This window comes from Thamnophis sirtalis, unplaced genomic scaffold (genome assembly GCF_051295495.1).
Source record: "Thamnophis sirtalis isolate CommonGarterSnake01/CBP01778 unplaced genomic scaffold, rThaSir2_p1.2 scaffold_6, whole genome shotgun sequence".
Taxonomy (NCBI): domain Eukaryota; kingdom Metazoa; phylum Chordata; class Lepidosauria; order Squamata; family Natricidae; genus Thamnophis; species Thamnophis sirtalis.
Window position 1 is genome coordinate 13,430,286 of NW_028261386.1, and position 22,571 is coordinate 13,452,856.

The 22,571-nt window shown below is 43.2% G+C and overlaps 1 protein-coding gene across 1 annotated transcript in view; it reads right to left on the minus strand.

The window, feature by feature from the left end:
* Window positions 1-22,571, minus strand: part of SPNS3 (SPNS lysolipid transporter 3, sphingosine-1-phosphate (putative)) — a 38,684-nt gene that overhangs the window by 4,275 nt on the left and 11,838 nt on the right. The window contains exons 5-11 of the mRNA XM_087719073.1: window positions 21,438-21,504; window positions 18,476-18,612; window positions 14,263-14,415; window positions 12,254-12,443; window positions 11,334-11,399; window positions 9,103-9,201; window positions 8,060-8,258 (exon numbers count right to left, since the gene is read on the minus strand). Coding sequence (XP_087575199.1) covers window positions 8,060-8,258; window positions 9,103-9,201; window positions 11,334-11,399; window positions 12,254-12,443; window positions 14,263-14,415; window positions 18,476-18,612; window positions 21,438-21,504 — 911 coding nt within the window. The remainder of the gene's footprint in view (window positions 1-8,059; window positions 8,259-9,102; window positions 9,202-11,333; window positions 11,400-12,253; window positions 12,444-14,262; window positions 14,416-18,475; window positions 18,613-21,437; window positions 21,505-22,571) is intronic.

Here is a 22,571-nt window from a genome sequence, read left to right on the forward strand (position 1 = left end):
TGATCATGAGTTCAAGTCTCACCTTAGCCATGAAAGCCAGCTGGGTGACTTAGGGCCAGCCATTCTCTTTCAACCCAACTCACCTCATAGTGTTGCTGTTGTTGTTGTTGTTGTTGTTGTTGTTGTTGTTGTTGTGGGGAAAATAGGAGGAAGGAAGGTGTGTGGGATATGTTTACGCCTTGAGTTATTTGGGGGGGAAAAAGATGGAATACAATAATAAATAAATATCCCACAGCTTACTTTGGTTGTGTTTCTTTGGGGGAAGATGGCAAAAACTCACACATTTAATGACATCTCACAAAAGATATGGGTTATATTTTCTGCGTGATGTCATCATGGCTTGTAACAGATGCCTATAACTTCACTTTAGTGAAGTCAAGTACACACATTTCCTTTTCCTTAAGTCAAGTACACACATTTACAAAAAAACTGGACAGCATCCAGTCAACTCCTGGAATGCTCTACCTGACTCCATTGTTACATCCTCAAACCCTCACAGCTTCAACCTTAAACTGTCTACCGTGGACCCTACCCCATTCCTAAGAGGTCCGTAAAAGGGGCTTGCATAAGTACACCAGCATGCCTGCCATCCCTGTTCTACTATTCCCATTTATTTGTACTCATTTCCTTGTTCATGTCCATGTTCATACTTATACCTGCTATCTTGTACATGTTTGACAAACTAAATATTTAAAATAAATAAAGAGTAAGGTTTTACATTTAGGCAAGAAAAACGAAAATGCACAGGTACAGTATAGGTGGTACCTTGCTTAACAGTAGTAACTGTGAAAGGGATCTTGGAGTCCTAGTGGACAACCATTTAAATAGGAGCCAGCAGTGTGCAGCAGCTGCCGAAAAAGCCAACACAGTTCTAGGCTGCATAAATAGAAGGATAGAATCAAGATCATGTGAAGTGTTAATATCACTTTATAATGCCTTGGTAAGGCCACACTTGGAATACTGCATTCAGTTTTGGTCACCACGATGTCGAAAAGATGTGGAGACTCTAGAAAGAGTGCAGAGAAGAGCAACCAAGATGATTAGGGGACTGGAGACTAAAACATATAAAGAACGGTTACAGGAACTGGGTATGTCTAGTTTAATAGAAAGAAGGACGAGGGACGACATGATAGCAGTGTTCCAATATCTCAGGGGTTGCCACAAAGAAGAGGGAGTCAAACTATTCTCCAAGGCACCTGAGGGTAGAACAAGAAGCAATGGGTGGAAACTAATCAAGGAGAGAAGCAACTTAGAACTGAGGAGAAATTTCCTGACAGTTAGAGCAATTAATCAGTGAAACAGCTTGCCTCCAAGAAGTTGTGAATGCCCCAACACTGGAAGTCTTTAAGAAGATGTTGGATAGCCATTTGTCTGAAACGGTATAGGGTATCCTGCCTAGGCAGGGGGTTGGACTAGAAGACCTCCAAGTTCCCTTCCAACTCTGCTATTGTATTGTTAAATAAAGAAATGAATTTTCTAACAATTCTTATGGCAGTTATGTGAAATCCAAGGCCATTCTGAGAAATAAAGATGGTTTTTGGAAGGTGGTGGCTTGCAGCTTGCTGTGTAATTTGGTTTAAAGTTAAAATAAGCTTTAATTTGAAGAAGAAGAAGAAAAAAGCAAAATGGAAAGAGACAGGCAGGGGGCTAGTATGTACCAATATAGGCACGTGTGAGCAGATGGGTGCCTCGTGGGTGCCACAATAGGGATCCCAATGGTTATTTATTTTTAAATTGTTTCTCGTTTTAATATAGTGCTAAACTAACATTCTCCATCATTTCCATTTAATAAAAGATTTGTACTCCCTCAAAATGGGGAGGGTTTTTTTCGCAGCTAATTTCTCTGAAGTGGTTTTGGAGGGCAGCTTGACTTCTTCATCATTTTTAAATGTGGCAAGCAAAGATTTTGAAATTAATGCAATGCCCAAAATACTTTCCTACTGAAAATACCAACAATTATGACCCTTGGCAGGTCCTTCTGGCCTGTTTCCTGAGTGACAAGGCCCGTGGGAAACTATATAGCCTTAGACTCAGGGGTCTCGTTGTCTGGGAAACCTGCTGAATGTCGCACGAAGAAAGGCTTAAAACTCCTTGCCCATTTCATAAAAATAAAAGGAGCTCCAAGAAAACAGTCTCCATCCACAGCTTCCGGTACATTTGCTTCCACAGAAAAATCTGGACTGGAAAATCGGGCCTCTCTTTTGTCAGAAGACACAATGCTGTTTATTGCTTGGGCGAAAGACCATTTCAGACACACAAAAGTGTTTTTCTACAATAGATTGCAAACAGAAGGGATTCCCTAAGCTGGAGGGCATGGCTGTCCATGTTTGTGATCTTTTCCACCCAGAAACAAGAAGGGCTCCCCTGCCCATCTTCAGGTTTAACTTCTAGAGATTTTGAGGGAAGTTCAACCCAATACATTGTATTGTATTGTATTGTATTGTATTGTATTGTATTGTATTGTATTGTATTGTATTGTATTGTATTGTATTGTATTGTATTGTATTAGGTATAGTTTATATTATAATATAGTCTAGTCTGTATCGTATTGTATTATTATGTTATGTTATAATTATATATCATATCATATCATATTATATTATGTTTTTCCATCCCTCGTTCACCTACTCTGCCATGAAGACAGCAATTTTAGCCTCAGGACTTGCCTCTGATCATGTTCTGGGAGCTTCAGACTTTTTTGACAAATGGACTGGGAGTTTGAATGCATGTTGGGGACTACAGCAATCATTCTAAAAATGCATGAAATGGAAGATTTCTAAGGAACATGAGATATGCAAATCTATTCATCCTCAAAGCAAAGTTATTATTTTCTAAATAATCTCCTTCAAGACACCCAAACAAGTTAGATTTTGGGTCTTCAAATCCGCATAGTCTTTAATAGTTCCAGCATCATCTGGAAGGTATCAAGATGACAGGTAAGATAGAAAAAATCCATGGGATAGTAAAATGTTAAGTCTATGATTCTCAACATTTTTGTCTTTCTTCCAGTATCTGAGACTTGATGGTTGCCATTTAATGTCTTATGAGAACTGGTTCTAGGATTGATAAGAAGTATAATATCTGCTTCCAAAACAATTAAAAAAGATAAAGGTTCTCCTCGCACATATGTGCTAGTCATTCCCAACTTATAGGGGGTGGGTGCTCATCTCTGTTTCAAAGCCAAAGAGCCAGCGCTGTCCGAAGACGTCTCCATGGTCATGTGGCTGGCATGACTAAACACCAAAGGAGCAACGAACACTGTTACCTTCCCATCAAAATGGTTCCTATTTTTCTACTTGCATTTTTACATGTTTTCGAATTGCTATGTTGACAGAAGCTGGGACAAGTAACGGGAGCTCACTTCGTTATGTGGTGCTCGGGATTCGAACCGCCAAACTGCCAACCTTTCTGATCGACAAGTTCAGCATCTTAGTCACTGAGCCACCACGTCCCATTTCCAAATTAGCATGCAGGTTTTTCCCTGCTCCACAAAAGAGAGGCAACCCTCCTGTTTTTTACATGGAAAGTTGAAAGAAAACCAGAAATCTCCCTTAATTTACCTACATGCAGATTTCTCAATTGAAATCAGAGTGGCCATCTCTCCATCTTTCCCAGTTTTATCCAGAGATGCTAAAAAGTGAATTTTAATCAACCTCCGGTGCATCTGAGCTACTGTATGATATTTCTCGGCCCAGATTTATGGAAAGAAATCTTGGAGTGTAGGATAAAAGTCTTTGGAGTGCAAGAGGTTCTGATTGCAGACCTTCCTCTGAAAAGCTCTGCAGATAATGTCATCAGCCCAACGGGCTCCAATCCACATCAACAACATTTTAAATGCCACAAGATACTTTATTGCATTCACTGCAGCAGCTGAATGCAGTCAGCCCTCCAGGAAAAAAAAAATAGCTGTGTTCAGAAAAGACAGAATCAGGTTATTGAGCTGACCTGTTTTCTGGACTCCCACAATACATTAAACAATAACTCGACCATAATGGCAGTTTGCACAGGGCTCTAAACTCCCACACCAACCCAATATTAAATGCATATTGTAAAAATGTTACTTCTATATCTATCTTGTTTAATTGTTGGTGAAAACAATAATAAGTGGAAGTTCTGATGCTGCCTCTCCTCCTGAATGTCAACAGATTAACAGAGTTGGAAGGACCTTGTAGGTCATCTAGTCCAACACACACACCCCAAAAGCAGGAGACCCTACACTGTTTCTGACAAATGGCAGTCCAATCTTTTCTTGAAAGCCTCCAGTGATGAAGCTCCCACAACTTCTGAATGCAACTTCTGTTCCACTGGTTGATTGTTCTCACTGTCAGAAAATTTCTCCTTATTTCTAGGTTGAATCTCTCATTGATCAGTTTCCATCCATTATTCCTTGTCTGGCCTTCAAGTGCTTTGGAAAATAGCTTGACCCCCTCCTCTCTGTGGCAGCCCCTCAAATATTGGAACACTGCTATCATGTCTCCCCTGGTCCTTCTCTTCACTAGACTAGCCATGACCAGTTCCTATAACCATTGTTCATATGTTTAGCCTCCAGTCCTCTAATGATCTTGTTTGCTCTTCTCTGCACTTTTTCTAGAGTCTCAACATCTTTTTTATAGTGTGGTGACCAAAGCTGCATGCAGTACTCAAGGTGTGGTCTTACTAGGGCTTTATAAAATAGTATTAGTACATTATTTGATCTTTACTGAATCCCTCTCTTAAAGCAATTTTGGATTGCATTGGCTTTTTTGGCTGCCACTGCACACTGTTGGCTCATATTAAGCTGGTTGTCCACTAAGACTCCCAAGATCCCTCTCACAGGGACTGCTATTAAGCCTAGTTTCACACAGTTTATCTAAGACTAGTAAGAGAAAGCATCAAAGTCATTTGCAAGTGGATTTATATGTTGTTTTAACTTTCCTGACTTTACTCCCGGAAAGTGCAAGGCAGCTAAACCATCTCAAAAGGTTTTGGCTGGATTGGACAAATGCAGTACACTTTCTACTTTATCCAGTTTAAAGAATATTTTTAAGAGTGCAGGCTGACAGCTCCAAAGGTTTCTGGAGGAAGCAGATGATTTACAGTCAGGGTTCAGGCCAGGATATACCACTGAAATAGCAATGAACAATTGCAGGAACTGGGCATGGCTAGTCTAGTGAAGAGAAGGACCAGGGGAGACATGATAGCAGTGTTCCAATATTTGAGGGGCTGCCACAGAGAGGAAGGAGTCAAGCTATTTTCCAAAGCACCCAAAGGCCAGACAAGGGATAATGGATGGAAACAGATCAAGGAGAGATTCAACCTAGAAATAAGGAGAAATTTTCTGACAGTGAGAACAATCAACCAACAGAACAGAAATTGCCTTCAAGAAGTTATGGGAGCTTCATCACTGGAAGCTTTCAAGAAACTGGACTGCCATCTGTCAGAAATGGTGTAGGGTCTGCTTGGGTGGAGAGGTTGGCTAGAGGACCTACAAGGTCCCTTCCAACTCTGTTAATCAGTATCTTTGGTAGGATTTCTGGTAGACTCAGGATGGGAGTAGTGCATCCATTCTGGTCTTACCTCATCTATTAATGGGTTTTGATAGAATTGATCATAGTATCTTTCTGGACCAGTGGAGAAGGTTGGGAGTGGGAGACAGGTACTCCTCTTCCCTACATTCCAGTTGGTGTTCAGTGAGGGGTGGGGAGAAAATTGGAGAGAGAAGATCTCGCTCTAGAGTTCTGCTATGTGGGGTTATGCAGAATCCGTTGGTGAGCTCTCTGGTCTTATTTAACATCTACGTCAAACCTCTGAGTGAGATAATCTGTCAACACACAGGATTAAGTATCGTGAATATGCTGATGATATTCAGTTGGACATCTCAACTCCACACTGCCCAGATGCTTTCCTATGCCTAGGGCCATGGTTCTCAACTGTGGCAACGTTAAGATGTGTGGACTTCAAATTCCAGAATGGGAAAAATTGCCAAGGTTGAGAAACAATGACCTGGATAGAGAAAAACTGACCAGCTCAACTCTGAAAAAGACTGAATGAATGTGAGTTATAGGGATCCTCAGATCTAGTAGCTTTCTACTGTTCAATCTGAATGAGTGAGCAATCTGGAGGTTCTCTTGGACTCAAGACCAGGGGGGAAATTCAGCAGGTTCTGAAAGGTTCTAGAGAACCAGTAGCAGAAATTTTGAAATTTTGGAGAAACGGCAAATACCTCCTCTGGCTGGCCCCAGAATAGGGTGGGAATGGAGATTTTGCAATATCCTTCCCCCTGGAGGGGGAGGGAATGGGGATTTTGCAGTACCCTTCCCTGCCATGCCCACCAAGCCACACCCACAGAACCGGTAGTAAAAAAATTGAATTTCACCACTGCTCAAGGCTCCTGCTCAAGGCAGCCATGGCCAGGAGAATTACTGCACAAATAGGTTTTGTCCTCTAGATTTGCCCATTCTTGGATCAGGAAGCTCTACTCGTGATCACTCGTGCCTTAGCAATCCCCCATTTGGATTGTTGCAATGCACTCTACATGGGGCAGCCCTTGAAGAATAGTCAGCTGGTCCAGAATGCAGTGGCCACACCATATAACTCGGGATGCTATCTGAGTTGCCCTGGTTTCCCAGCACAATTCAGGGTTCTAGTTGTCATCTTTAAAACTCTGCATGGCGTAGTACAAATTTACTTGCACGATGGTCTCTCCCCAGTGATTTTCGCCTGCCCCATCAGTTCTGACAGACTGGGGATGCTCCAGATGCCATCAATAAAATAAAGTTATCTGGCAGCTCCCAAAAGAACTGTATACTCTTTCTATTATGGCACTTGTCCTATGGAACAGCCCTCCCCATAAGTACAGCCTTTATTCTATTGGCCTTTCCCAAGGACATGAAGATGTGGTTCTTTCTCCAGACATTGGGTCTGGATCAGTGGTGGGATTCAAATTATTTTACTACAGGTTCTATGGGCGTGGCTTGGTGGGTGTCGCATGGCTTGGTGGGCATGGCAGGGGAAGGTTACTGCAAAATCCCCATTTCCTCCCGATCAGCTGGGACTCGGGAGGCAGAGAATAGATGGGGTGGGGCCAGTCAGAGGTTGCATTTACCGGTTTTCTGAACTACTCAAAATTTCTGCTACCGTTTCTCCAGAAATGGTGAAAACCTGCTCAATACCATCTCTGGTTTGGATGCCAAGGTGGCGCAGTGGTTAAATGCAGCACTGCAGGCTACTGCTAGATCAGCAGGTCAGCGGTTCAAATCTCACCGGCTCAGGGTTGACTCAGCCTTCCATCCTTCCGAGGTGGGTAAAATGAGGACCCAGATTGTTGGGGGCAATATGCTGACTCTCTGTAAACCGCTTAGAGAGGGCTGAAAGCCCTATGAAGCGGTATATAAGTCTACTGCTATTGCTATTGCTATTGCTAGCTTGAAAGCTCTAGTATGGATGTATATGCCCAGTAGTTTTGTGTTTTTATTGAGCTTCAGTTATAGTTGGTTTTTTGTTTTAATGAAAGTGTCTGTTTTTATTTTATTTATGGCCCCGAGTTTCTTGGATAGATGGGAGGCCATATAAACTGGATCAATGGAAGGAAGGAAGGAAGGAAGGAAGGAAGGAAGGAAGGAAGGAAGGAAGGAAGGAAGGAAGGAAGGAAGGAAGGAAGGAAGGATGGATGGATGATAGGTAGGTAGGTAGGTAGGTAGGTAGGTAGGTAGGTAGGTAAATAGGTAGATATAGACAGACAGATAGATGATAGAAACAGTCAGATAGGCAGACAGACAGATAGATATATACAGATAGATGATAACAGACAGATAGATAACAGACAGACAGACAGTTAGATGGTAGATAGAAAATAGATAGATAGATAGATAGATAGATAGATAGATAGATAGAGATAGATAGATAGAGACAGACAGACAGACAGACAGACAGACAGACAATCAGTCTTAGTGCAAAGTAGTGTTTAAGTTATTTTTTTCATGGTATCCCTGGGGAGCCCCATTAGGTAAATTAAGGCAACAGCAACATCACATTCAAAACACCCTGTTCTGATTCTAAGAATTAAAAGACAAAGACTGACCTTGCACTGGTGTCACTGGTGCTGGTGTGGCTGGTGCTGCTGCTTTCTTTGAATCTTCTTCAATATGAACAGCAGTCAGGAGGAAACATCCTCCTCCAATGACACCAATAAAAATGCAAATCACAAAACTGTATTTAAGACTCTGGAAATTCCAGAGACTGGAATCATCTCCTTGGTGCCTCTTGATTGTATTTGCAATCTATAGGTTGAAAGGGTTTATGTCACCATCAGGTACAAGCTGCAAGTGGTCTCATTCCAAGTCAGATCTCTGGAATATCTAAACAGGCAACCCATCCATGGCAGGAGTCACACTGACAATATTTTGGAAAATAAGGACTATATGCGACAGAGGATAATGCAGACTGGGCAGAGTTCGGTTATGAAAATAGACAGAAGCGGAAACGGGGGTAGAAATAGTCCTACGTTAAGGGTATCAGAGTTTGTTGCAGAAAAATCAAATCCAGAAAGCACACACAGATAACTGATTCAGCTGGATTCATTGCCTCCTTTATATACATAATAACCGATGAAAAATGTACAGTGCCAATAGCAGATAATTTCAACGTGGTAGAAGTTGCAAGCAGAACACAAACAGGAGTACAGCAGAGAGGAGTTTTCCGTTCTGAGCAGACAGAGATCAGTTTCAGTTTTGATTCTCAGCACAGACTCTGATCTGTTTAAGCTCCCATTGGCTGACTTAGTTGCTATGCCTATTCATTGGCTGACCTTGTTACCATGTGTCTCCCAGTCATGAATATTCTAGCCAGGGGAAGCTTTCTTTCAATTATATGCCTCTATTTACATTCTCCAATTCTTCACGTTTTGAAATATTATATAGAATTATAGGAAACTGTACAGGCAAAATCCCGAAAACTCTATAGATTATTGCAAAGCTAATCCATCAATAGGAAGGGCCTCTAAAACCCAAACAAAATGAGTTTATGATGCACTATTTCCAATTCATCCCATCAAAAAAAATGCTTTCTTGTCACCCTTCCATCCAGCCCTGCCCCATCTAGGCCACCAATCCTGCCATAACTTACAATTCCAATGAAGTAGGGGCTGCCAGCATCACCCAGCAAATGGCTCATAAAAATTTGAAGAGAAAGTGCAGTTGACTGACATGCAGGTTTCACTACATACTGGAAAAAAATATCAAAGAAATTGTGTCAACATTTGGCAGAAATGCATTACAGGTAGTTCTCGACTTAACAACCACAATTCAACCTCTGTTGCTAAGCACAACAGCTTCAACCCATTTTACAACCTTCCTTGCTACGGTTGTTCAGCGAATTACTCCAGGTATTAAGTTACCAGTTAAGTGAGCTTTCCCCATCGACTTTGCTTATCACAAGCTTGAAAAAAGTGATCACATGACCGTGGGACACTGCAAGCATCCAAATTTTCATCACACGGCCACGGGGATGCTGCAACGGTCATAAGTGTGAGGAACGGTCATAAGTCACTTTTTCAGTGCCGTTGTAACTTTGAACAGTCGCTAAAGGAAAGGTTGTAAGTTGAGGATTACCTGCCTAAGGGAAGAACAGATATCACAGGTAGACTTGTTTGGCATTGTTACAAGTTGAGTGGCTAGGGGTATGCATATTGATGCTTTAACTTTGTAAATGGCAAAGTTTGTAAATAGCAAAGTTTCAAAAAAGATATGTACATAAAAGCTGGTCAGGGTAAAGATTTAAGAGCTGGCCAGCTGCTACAATGATGCAATGCTGGCAATGAAACAGCAAGGTTTTTGGGCTGCTATCACTTTAAGAGCCTGTAATAAGAAGAGGCCCTGTTCGGGCATAACTTTCTCATTGTGTGTGTTTCCGTGCTGTAAATTTGCTGATTGCTGTTTGTTTGAGGTCTAACTAAAGAACATGTATATATTCTTTGTAGATAAAACCACTATTTAAATACAAACTATTTTCATTATACCTGTAACCATTGGCATGATTAAGAGATTATATTTATGCACACATGTCATTAGATCAGCAGATTTTGTGAACTCTTCTGCTTCAGAGAAGAGAATGATACTTTCTGAGGGGTACTCCATGATTGTGTGGTTATACTGCAATTTTGGACTTTGGGCTCCCTCCCCAGTGGCAGGGGTGGGTTCCTGCCAGTTCTAACATCTTCTATAGAAGAGGTTCCACAAATCTACCATGTCATTTAGAACCGGTTCCAGCTCCCTCCCCCTGCCCATCTGCACCACGCTTGCCCCGCCCGCTGCTCACTGATTGGCTGGCTCACCAATAGCCCCGCCCACCTCTAAGAGTCCTATTTAAACCTTAAAGTCTTAAAGCTGTCAAGTTTGAACACCCTGGGGTTTTTTTTCTAAAGGGTTAGGGTAACTTGACAGCTTTAAGACTTGCACACTTCAATGCCAGAGTTCTTGAGCCAACATGACTGGAGGAGGAATTCTGGGAGTTGAAGTCCACAAGTCTTAAAGCTGTCAAGTTTGAACACCCCTGGGGTTTTTTTTCTAAGGGGTTAGGGGTGCAAAGGTCTTGTAACGTGACAGCTTTAAGACTTGCGTGCTTCAAATATTCAGAGTTCCTGAGCCAACATTTTGGTTGCTAAACGAGCGTCGTTAAGTGAGTTTCACCACATTTTACAAGTTGGCCACCCCCACCCAGTCACATGATTGCCAAGCCACTCCCACTTGGTCACATGGCCAGCAAGCCACTCCCACCCAGTCACATGGCCAGCAAGCCACTCCCACAAAGTAGGCCACACTTACAGAAGAGGTTCTAAAAAATTTTTGAAGCCCACCACTGCCCAGTGGGTACCCTGAACTTAAAGCCAGCTTAGCCAAACGTGTTATGCTGCTACAGATGTATTAATATGGTTTTTATAGTTCTCCTGTGTTTTCAATTTAACATCAAGGGACATTGAATGGGTTGTTCATATGTAAACCTACGTAAATGCAAAGAGCTTTTGTATGCCTGGTACACACCAGGTCAGTAGGGTGCTTTCTGTAACAACATGTAACAGAATTTCAGCAAATGGCTTAATTTAATGATGCAAATCAGTCCATGCTTCCCTCGGACTGATGCCCTGAGAGATCCATCAAGACTGCCTTTGAGTGAACACATATCAAAGTGCATGTTAGGCCATTCCATGCTCTTTCACCATGCCTCCCCCATGCCCCAGAGTGCTTGCTGACGTGAAGCCTGATGGGAGGTGAAAACAGAGAGCATGGAGAACTAAGAATAGAAGTATTGGATTATCAACAAAATCAATATGACAGTAATGACAGTTGAACTGAACTCACCAAGAGGATGTCAGTCACAATGGCCCAGTTTAAAGATAAAAAAAATCCCGCAAGGGCAATAAAAATCTGAAATATTAAAGAAGACAGAGAAAGAGAGACTCAGAACATCATGAGTTGATTGGAAGGGCAATCCAATGCCCCACTAGAAGTATACACTGATACTACAGACAGATAATTGATGCCATATTTATCCGTTCCAAGCTGTCATATCCCCTGGCCATACTTTTACTGAATGTATACCAAATGAATGTGTACTTTTAGCTGAATGCATAAGGGCTAAGGGTGGCTCAGTGGCTAAGACGCCAAGCTTGATGATCAGAAAGGGCGGCAGTTCGGTGGTTCGAATCCCTAGCGTCGTGTAACGGAGTGAGCTCTCGTTACTTGCCCAGCTTCTGCCAACCTAGCAGTTTGAAAGCACGGAAAAAATGCAAGTAGAAAAATAGGGACCACCTTTGGTGGGAAGGTAACAGCATTCCGTGCGCCTTCGGAGTTTAGTCATGCCGGCCACATGACCACGGAGACATCTTTGGACAGTGCTGGCTCTTCAGCTTTGAAATGGAGATGAGCACCACGCCCTATGTGTGGAACCTTTACCTTATACCAATGCTGAAATCATAACATTTCATTTGTGTCTAGCAATCTTCCTGTCCTTTCCCTCACAACCTTGAGGGCTCAAATCATTAAATCCTAAATATTTCAAGGTGCCCATCACAGCACTAGATTCTCCATGGTCAATGACTGAAGTTTAACATGGTTTGTCAACTAGCTGACATACTCTAGAAGTGTGAGACTCTTGAGTGCATAATTCCCAGCCTTTCCTGGGGAGTAACATGAGGAGTAAATACAGTATATCAATTGGGGCTTCTTTAAAATGAAAACAAAAGTTGTCCATTAAATATATGAATTATTTGGTCACTTACATATGCCGCTACAATACTTTTCTCAGCCAGCATAATCGCCAAATACATACACGGAGATGCAGTGAGCAAGCCCACCGCACAGATAACAGGGTCAGCCCTGGTGTTAACCTTCTTGTATCTTCGGGCAGCTTCTGCTCCAATGACGACCCCAAAAATGCCAGTTACCATGGTGATCCCTCCAAATATCAAACTGATGACCAAGCAAAAATGCAACATTTTTTATCAAAAGCATTCATTGAATAGTGCCTTTTGGCATAGAAATCTAATAAATTACTAAATGAGACCGGGGGAGAGGGAGGGAGGGAAAGAGAGAGAGGGGGAGGGAGTAGGAGAGGGAGAGAGAGGGAGGAAGAAGAAAAGAGAGAGATGATAGATAAATTTTAGGGTGCAACTCTTTTCAGCCCAGATAAATTGGAGGGAGGGAGAGAGAGAGGGAGGGAGGGAAGGAGAGAGAGGGAGGGAGGGAGAGAAAGAGAGATAGATAGATAAATTTTAGGGTGCAACTCTTTTCAGCCCAGATAAATTGGAGGGAGGGAGAGAGAGAGGGAGGGAGGCAGAGAGAGGGAGGGAGGGAGAGAAAGAGAGATAGATAAATTTTAGGGTGCAACTCCCTTCAGCCCAGATAAATTGGAGGGAGGGAGAGAGTGAAGGAGGGAGGGAGGGAGAGAGGGAGGGAGGGAGGGAGAGAGGGGGGAGGGAGGAAGAGAAAGAGAGGGAGAGATGATAGATAAATTTTAGGGTGCAATTTCCTTCAGCCCCGCCAGCTAGGGTGGTCGAGAACTGACATCCAAACTACATAAAGGCATGTCATATTTGGGAAGGCTGCCATAAAACAAGGAAGACTATATCATTTTTTCAGGGCCTTATCGTAGCCATTCCTTTTTTTTCCTTTTCCTTCTTTTATTTGAAAGAAATCGTAGTGATTCATTCAGGGTTACGGTTTCTTTGCACCCCCTCCAGCCCCCATGCTAGACGAGTGTTGCAGAGGTAACATCTTGTCAATGGCAATATGCATATTAAAATGTACCCAGTTCCATTTTGCTCCTGCTGCAGAAGTTTCCTTGAGCGGGTTTCTGGTTTATTCTGTCATTTGAACTTGAAGCAGCAGCTTATTAGTTAATCTGAAGTCCACTATCCTAATCAACAATAAACTTATCAGTATTTAGCAGAGTAACAGAGTTGGGAAGGGACTTTAGAGATCTTCTAGTCCAGCCCCCTGCTCAAGCAGGAAACCCTATACCATTCCAGACAAACTATCCAGTCTCTTCTTAAAAGCCTTCCATGATGGAGCATCCACAACTTCTGAAGGCAAGTCATTCAACTGGTTAATAGTTCTCACTTAAATCAGCCCACTTAAAATACTCTAATCTGGCAACCATTTTCAGATTTGAACAATATGCTAAAGTTCTAATCTCATTTAAATACTGAAATTGATGAGGATAAAAAGGCTCAATGTATATTGCATTGACTGACCAAGATTTCTGGATAATTGTGCCCAGCAAACCCAGCCAATAATTTTAACAGAGAAAAATCTCAGCAGAATGTATCTGGAGCTATCCAAGGTCCTGTTTCTTGCCTCATCTTGCATTCTCGTCACTTGGACTTTGCCAAAAAGTCTTGCTTTCCTTTGACTTCCTTGCTATGCTTAGGACTTTTTCTATCAGTCCAAAGAGCCAGCAGAACTAGAGAAATCCCACAAATCTTTCCAGGCATCTCCTACAATCTCCATTAGCTTTTCAAGGTTTTTCGAGAGGTGGGGTGTGGTGGCTAAAGGCTGGGATGGAAACTGAGAGACTGTGTATTCTACTGTCCGTCTGCCCCTTAAGCATAACAACCCTCTGCGTGACTTTGAGCCACTCCTCCTCTCCCAACCCAACTGACCTCACAAGGTGTTGTTATGGGGAAACAAGAAGAGGGAAACCTCATGTATGTGTGCCCTCTTGTTGGCCGAAAATAAAGGCAGGATAAAAATCAAACAAGTAAGCATTTAAGACAAGTGTTTGCCTTACCTGTTGTGGCTTTCACATGGTTCTTTGCTGCATGGTTGTCTAATACCCAAAACAACCTCAGCTCTGTAAAGGAACAGAGGCATCCAGAAACCGAGAGCGCCAGTGATGAAACCCATGCAAGTTACACCCAGCGAGGATCCTACAAAGCTCCAGCTGGGAGACAGAGAAAGGTTGGCATGGATGAAGAAGTGATGGAGATAGAAGAGGTACCATCTCAAGACTGGATTACTGTAATGCGCTCTACTTGGGGCTGCTCCTGAAAAGTGTTCGGAGACTACAGTTAGTCCAGAATGCAGCCGCGTGAGCGATATTGGGTATACCAAGGTACACCCATACTACACCTATCCTCCGTGAGCTGCACTGGCTTCCCATTGGTCTCCGAGCACGATTCAAGGTGCTGGTTATCACCTTTAAAGCCCTACACGGCCTAGGACCCGGATACCTGCGAGACCGTCTTCTGCCACATACCTCCCTTAGACCAATAAGATCGCACAGGATGGGCCTTCTCCGGGTGCCTTCAGCGGGACAATGCCGGCTGGCGATGCCTAGGAGTAGGGCCTTCTCTGTTGCCGCTCCGGCCCTATGGAATGAGCTGCCCCCAGAGATCTGGGCCCTACCCACTCTCATGGCCTTCCACAAAGCTATTAAAACCTGGCTTTTCCGGCAGGCCTGGGCTGTTGACCTCTTGACTGAGGTCCAGCCCCCCTCTGATTGGGTGTATGTTGTGCTTCTTCTTAACTTTGTTGTGTCTTATTGTTTTTAACTCTTTTTTAATATTTTCATTTCTGTAAGCCGCCCGGAGTCCTTCGGGATTGGGCGGCCTAGAAATTCAATAAATGAAATGAAATGAATGAAATGAAGTTGGTCAAGATGTAAGAGGGTTGAGACAAAAAGTTATTCTATGTCTCCTCCAAGTGGCCACCTGTTAAAATATCTGCACAGGTACCCAGTATGCTTCTAGTTCAGATTTAAGCTGTTGGTATGAAGGCCACCAAGAACTTGGGACAAGATTCCTGAGAGATGTTCATTTGTGACAATGAATCGCAGCATTTACTTTGGTTTTTTTTTTCTAAAGCTATAATTGGCTGGGTTCAATTTTAAATAAGAAAGAGGAAGCCCTTTCTTGGCCTCAGTGGAATAATTATTTTTCCAAAGTGTTTTGGCCTCCAGGACATGCAAGAAGATGTTTGTTGATGTAGTAGCATCACTAGGGGTTTAGGCTGAATATTTTCAGCCTTTGGATTGGTTTTCTTCGGAGGAGAATGGTTTACAATTTTGGCTTGCAGAGTCTTAATATTCTATTTCCCTCTTTTTTAGCAAAGTTTTTAGGAAAATCATATTGCCAAAACTTTGTCAAGTGTTGATCAGTCTTGCTGATACAAATTGTATGAATTACAAATTGCCAATTGGGGGTACAGGGACTATATATTGCAAATGGGGGGGGGGCAGGGATTCCATACAGCGCAGTGACTGCACCATAAAAATGGTTTGCAAATCATAAATGCACATCATGCTAAGGAAATCATGTTAAGGCCTATCAAATCAGTAGCAGTCTTCTTTTACATAAATATAACTACTGTTGTGGCCCACCAGTGGCCAGTGCGGGCTGGTATAAGACTCAGATAGTGAGGAGGTTGGGGAGGAACATGGGCCAGTCCTGGAGCCTGGGGAAGGCTCTGATGAGGGCTCTGCGTCGGAGGCAGAGATGGGGCCAGGTCCGTCTGACACTTATCAGCTGCCTTCAGAGTTGGAGTTCAGTGGGGCAGAAGAGCAGCTGGAGCCTGTTCCCGATGTGTGCATGCACAGAGGTGCCAGGAGAAGGGAACAGTTAAGGATCAAGGGCCGACTTGGGAATTAAAGGCACAGGTTGATGGTGAATGGCCCCTCCCATAGGGAATAAAGAGGAGTGAAAGGGGAGTGGAGTTTGTAGGAGACCATTTGTTTGTTTAATTAGTGTGAAGATTTGTTCGTGACTGTCACAGACTCCTGGCCAAGTATTTTCTTGTACAGTGTTATATTTGGAAGATATTGGCCTGGCAGCTCTCCAAGCCTGATAAGGTCTGTGGTTGTAAATTCGCCCTTGAAAGATTGTTTGCCGGGACTTTGCTGGATGTGAATGAGAGGAAATCACATTAGCTTAATAAAAAGAAGTTCTGTCGGGACAAGGAGTCTGCTTCATGATTTTGCTCGACTTCTACAGGGTAATGTGTGCTGTGCAGACTCAGCCTATTAGGAGGCTGTGAAAAGCATAGGATTTTTAGGATTTTTAGGATTTTATTAATATTTGTAGGCCGCCCTTTTCCCTGAGGGGACTCAGGGCGGCTCACATAAAATCGGGGAGGGGGAATACAGACATTAAAATAAAACATATAATAAAATAGTAAACAACATACATTCATCATTCGGGAGGGGAACTATCCTTGTCCCCAGGCCTGACGGGCGAGCCAGTTCTTAAGGGCTGTGCGGAAGGCCTGGACGGTGGAGAGGGTGCGAATCTCTACGGGGAGCTCGTTCCAAAGGGTCGGGGCTACTACTGAGAAGGCCCTCCTCCTTGTAGTTGCCAGCCGGCACTGGCTGGCCGATGGAATACGGAGGAGGCCTAATCTATGTGATCTTATTGGTCGCAGGGATGTAATTGGCAGAAGGCGGTCTCTCAAGTATCCAGATCCACTGCCATGTAGGGCTTTATGGGTAACTAATAGCACCTTGAAGCGCATCCGGAGATCGACAGGTAGCCAGCGCAGCTCGCGGAGGATAGGTGTTATGCGGGTGAACCGAGGTGCACCCACAATCACTCGCGCGGCCGCATTCTGTACTAGCTGAAGTCGCCGGATGCTCTTCAAGGGCAGCCCCATGTAGAGCACGTTGCAGTATTCCAGCCTAGAGGTCACAAGGGCCCGGGTGACTGTTGTGAGTGACTGGGTGACCCGGGTGACAGCATAGGGGGACAACTGATGTTGCCATGATGTGACTTACATATTTGTGCAACACATTGTGACACAAGTACTAAATTGTGGCCTTTGCATAAAGATATCGTGATGGACATGACATTTTGAAGTCCCCGAAGCTGCTGCATTAAATTATCATCTGATAAATAGTGCAAGGTCAAAAAAATTAGTTAAATTAGTCATCATCTGAAGCGTGTTCCATGGATAAATTCAGTAAGGATTTTAGAGCATTTTGAGTTCAGACTTTCTGATGAAAAAATTTCAAACGTTAAATATCTGTGAAGCTGCAGAACAAATACTATAGACTTAAAGCCCTATAACTGAAGTGACAATAGGTTTACCTTTTCCAGAGCATTACCGTATTTTTCGGAGTATAAAACGCACCTTTTTCTCTCAAAAAAGAGGCTGAAAATCTGGGTGCGTCTTATGCACTGAATACAGCATTTTCTTTGCCTCCTGAACCCCCCCCCTTTTTTTTTCACCAAAATGGCTGTGCGGAGCTTTTAGGAGCCTTGCAGAGTGCTCCTGGGGGCTGGGGAGGGCAGAAATGAGTGAAAACAGGGCCATTTTTTGCTCAATTATGCCCCAGCCCCCAGGAGCACTCTATAAGCCTCCTAAAAGCTATGCATGAATTTTTTTGTCAAAAAATGGGCCCATTTTCATGAAAAACAGGCCATTTTTTGCTCATTTTTGCCCCCCCCAGGAGCTCTACAAGCCTCCTAAAGGCTATTCATGCCTCTTTTGGGGTGGGGGAAACGAGGCCATTTTCATGAAAAATGGACCGTTTTGGGGTCTGTCTTTTTCCAGAGTGCAAAAACTTTTTTTTATTTGCCTCTTCAAAACCTTGGTGTGTCTTATACTCCGAAAAATATGGCATTTTTTTCAGATTTAGCTATTGCCTTGCTGGTTAAGAATCCTCAGAGTTGCAGTCCTAACAATTGGAAAGACCCCAATTGAGAAAAAGGTGTCTAAATATTTACTTGCAGGATAAAAGCATGCTTACAAGGAAAATAAAAAAAAGATTTCTACAAGCCAACATCCCCCTCTAGTGTCTGCAAATATTTACTGGCCCTACTGTTGAAAAGACAGATTTGTGGTGCCTTAGTAATTAGCAGATATGTGCTACTGTACATGCATGCATGTTCTGCTACATAGGAGGAAATAAAAGTGTAAGCAATAGAGCCACAGGTACTGCAACGAACAATAACATAATGGCTAGAAACTTGAAGGGCTGTTATGCAAGAACAGGAGAAGAAATACCTTACTTTTTGCAAAGAGAAGAAATGTCTTTGAACCAGGCTGAGTTTCTGGTACGCCTGCCAGCTCTGAGCGTCTTGTTCGTTGGTTTAGGGACTAAAATAATGAGGAGAATCAAGCCTGTAATTCCCATAATAGGAGTAACCTGTGGAGACAGAAGCAACAGTGATGTCAGCAAGGACCATTACAAGAAGCTGAAGGATCATTACTTGTTTATTTAGCATATGATGGGCACCGTGGCACGACAAAACCGCGCTCGACTAAAGCGCGCCCGATTAAACCGCGTCGCTGACGTCATCAACAGGGCGACAACAGCAAGCGCGGAGAAAGAAGGGCGCTTTAAATAGCGCTTTGAAAGCAAGCCGATTCAACTTAAGGTAAGGGTTAGGTTTAGGTTTAGGTTTAGGTTTAGGGTTAGGGTTAGGGTTAGGGTTAGGGTTAGGTTAAGGGTTAGGGTTAGGTTTAGGGTTAGGTTAAGGGTTAGGGTTAGGTTTAGGGTTAGGTTAAGGGTTAGGATTAGGTTTAGCGTTAGGTTAAGGGTTAGGTTTAGGGTTAGGTTTAGGGTTAGGGTTAGGTTAAGGGTTAGGGTTAGGTTTAGGATTAGGTTTAGGGGGGTTAGGTTTAGGTTTAGGGGTTAATTTTAGGTTTAGCGTTTACGGCGTGCTTTTTTCTCCGCGCTGTTGTCGCGCTGTGATGACGTCAGCTACGCGGTTTCGTCAAGCGCCCTTTAGTCGAACGCGGTTTTGTGGTGGAACCGATGGGCACATGACAAAGAGAAGCAAACATTTGCACAGAATCCACGTAATTCTATACAAAACTAGTATGGAGCTTTGGCAGTCGCTTCATAGCTGGATGCCCCATTTAGCTATCCGGGCAAGCACTTCTGGTGTTGCTTCATGCAAATCTTCTAGGAAACCAGAGAACGCATGCCGTGGACAATTTTGCACAGTATGTTTAATAGTTTGCACATCAGCATCACAGTCGCAACAAGGGGAATCTTTCTATTCCCACTGATACAGAATAAAGGCACTTCTTCCAGTATTGAATCTAATTCTGTTCCTAATTACAAGAAGCTTACGCAGTGAAGCAACTGCTTTATGTGGCATGCTGAACAGCATGGCAGACTGGGGCTGAACCTCACTTATATGTTCCCCTGACCTGTTCTCCAGAGAAATTCTCCATTCCGGTCATCATTCAAAGAAAGCCTTCAGATGCCATGCAGAATGAAATGCTGGTGATAAAGCCTCCCCACAATTCTCTGTCATGGCCACTTCATTATTTTGAGGAGGGGGGGAGGGGGGACAGAGACAGAGAGACAGAGACAGAAAGACAGACAGACACAGACAGACAGACAGACAGACTTGATAAATAGGAGATGATAGAGATAAATGATAGATAGATAGATAGATAGATAGATAGATAGATAGATAGATAGATAGATAGATAGATAGATGATATAAATAGATGATAGATAGATGGGAGAGAGAAATAAATAGGAGATAATAGGTAGGTTGATAGGCAGGCAGGCAGGAAGGCAGACAACAGACCTAGATGATAGATGATGGATGGATGGATGGATGGATGGATGGATGGATGGATGGATGGATAGATAGATAGATAGATAGATAGATAGATAGAAGAGAGAGATGAATAGGAGAAGATAGGTAGGTAGGTAGGTAGGTAGGTAGGAAGGAAGGAAGGAAGGAAGGAAGGAAGGAAGGAAGGAAGGAAGGAAGGAAGGAAGGAAGGAACAAAGGAAGGCAGACAACAGACATAGATGATGGATGAATGGATGGATGGATGGATGGATGGATGGATGGATGGATGGATGGATGGATAGATAGATAGATAGAAGAGAGAGAGATGAATAGGAGAAAATAGGTAGGCAGGCAGGCAGGAAGGAACAAAGGAAGGCAGACAACAGACATAGATGATGGATGGATGGATGGATGGATGGATGGATGGATGGATGGATGGATGGATGGATGGATGGATGGATGGATGGATGGATGGATAGATGGATGGATAGATGGATGGATAGATGGATGGATAGATAGATAAATAGGTAGATAAGTAGATAGAAGAGAGAGAGATGAATAGGAGAAAATAGGTAGGCAGGCAGGCAGGAAGGAACAAAGGAAGGCAGACAACAGACATAGATGATGGATGAATGGATGGATGGATGGATGGATGGATGGATAGATAAATAGTAGATAGAAGAGAGAGAGATGAATAGGAGAAAATAGGTAGGCAGGCAGGCAGGAAGGAACAAAGGAAGGCAGACAACAGACATAGATGATGGATGAATGGATGGATGGATGGATGGATGGATGGATGGATGGATGGATGGATGGATGGATGGATGGATAGATAGATAGAAGAGAGAGAGATGAATAGGAGAAAATAGGTAGGCAGGCAGGAAGGAACAAAGGAAGGCAGACAACAGACATAGATGATGGATGGATGGATGGATGGATGGATGGATGGATGGATGGATGGATGGATAGATGGATGGATAGATAGATAAATAGGCAGATAAGTAGATAGAAGAGAGAGAGATGAATAGGAGAAAATAGGTAGGCAGGCAGGCAGGAAGGAACAAAGGAAGGCAGACAACAGACATAGATGATGGATGGATGGATGGATGGATGGATGGATGGATGGATGGATGGATGGATAGATAGATAGATGATAGATAGATAGATAGATAGATAGATAGATAGATAGATAGATAGATAGATAGATATAGAAGAGAGATGAGAGAAAGAGGGAGAGATCACACACATAGACAAAAATTCTAACTTTGAAGAACTATGTCAGTGCCTTTCCATACATGATTTCTTTTTCAACGTTGTCTTAAAACCAGCTGACAGAGAAAGCAGAAGTTACACAACTAACAGATTGACAGAACCTCACCGTTTTAAACCAGGGGGATTCTCTTAAAGATAGACCTGACCAACCAAGACTCACCCTGAAGCCCCAGCCCCAAAAACCGCTTGCACGCGTCACTCCAGATGACAGGATATAACCGAGTCCACTGCAAGAGAGGGGAAAAATCCAAGTTGAAAGAGGCCCTTAAAGCCACAGAGTTCGGCCTCCTGCGTTGTGCAGGTATCCTCCTTCCCATCCTTTCAACCCCTTATTCTTCACGCTACATTCTGGAGGGAGCTAGAAATGATTTTGACTGAGATCTCTGAACTGATACATACTGGTAGTTCTTGACTTATGGCCACAACCGAGCCCCATATTTCTGTTGTTAAAGAAGGTGATTGTTAAGTGAATTCCCCCCCCCCCCATGTTATCACAGTTGAATCCCTGCAGTGGTGAAGTTAGTAACACAGTCATTAAGTGAAATGGGCTTCCCCACCAACCTCATTTGTCAGAAAGTCGCAAAATGAGATCACATGACCCCAGGACAGTACAACCATCAGAAATACAGTACGAACCGATTGCCAAGCATCTAAATTTTGATTACGTGACCATGGAGATGCTGCAACGGTTGTACATGTGTGTTGGGGAGGGGGGGGATTCAGTGCCATTGTAACTTTGAATGGTCACTAAACGAATGGTTGTAACTTGAGGACTACCTGTATTGAGAGAAAGACTGCATATCCCTTAAGTCACCCCCAGAAGATCCTTCCACCACAGGAATCAAGTTTCAATGATGGAGGACAGATTTCTAGCTCAATACCTAATGACAGCCTATCCATTTTCACCATCCCCTCCCCACCCCATCAATTTTGAACCCAAGAACCCATAATTCAACCCACTCCCCCAAGAAATCCTATTGTTCTGACTTAGACTTCCCAAGATCATGAAGCAGACTCCTCATCCTGATAAAAGTTATTTCATTTAGGTTAAAGGGAATTCCTCTCCAGCAAAGTCCCGGCAAATAGTTTTTCATGGGATTTCACAACTACAGACCTTTATCAGGCTTGGAGAGTTGCCAGGCCGATATCTTCCAAACACCACTCTGTAGCAGACAGTACTTGGCAAGAGGCCAGAAACAGATCTTCACCCTAATGAATTGAACTAATTGTCTCCTGCAAACTCCCCTCCCCTTTTGCTCCTCTTAATTCCCTATGGGAGGGATCATTCATTGTC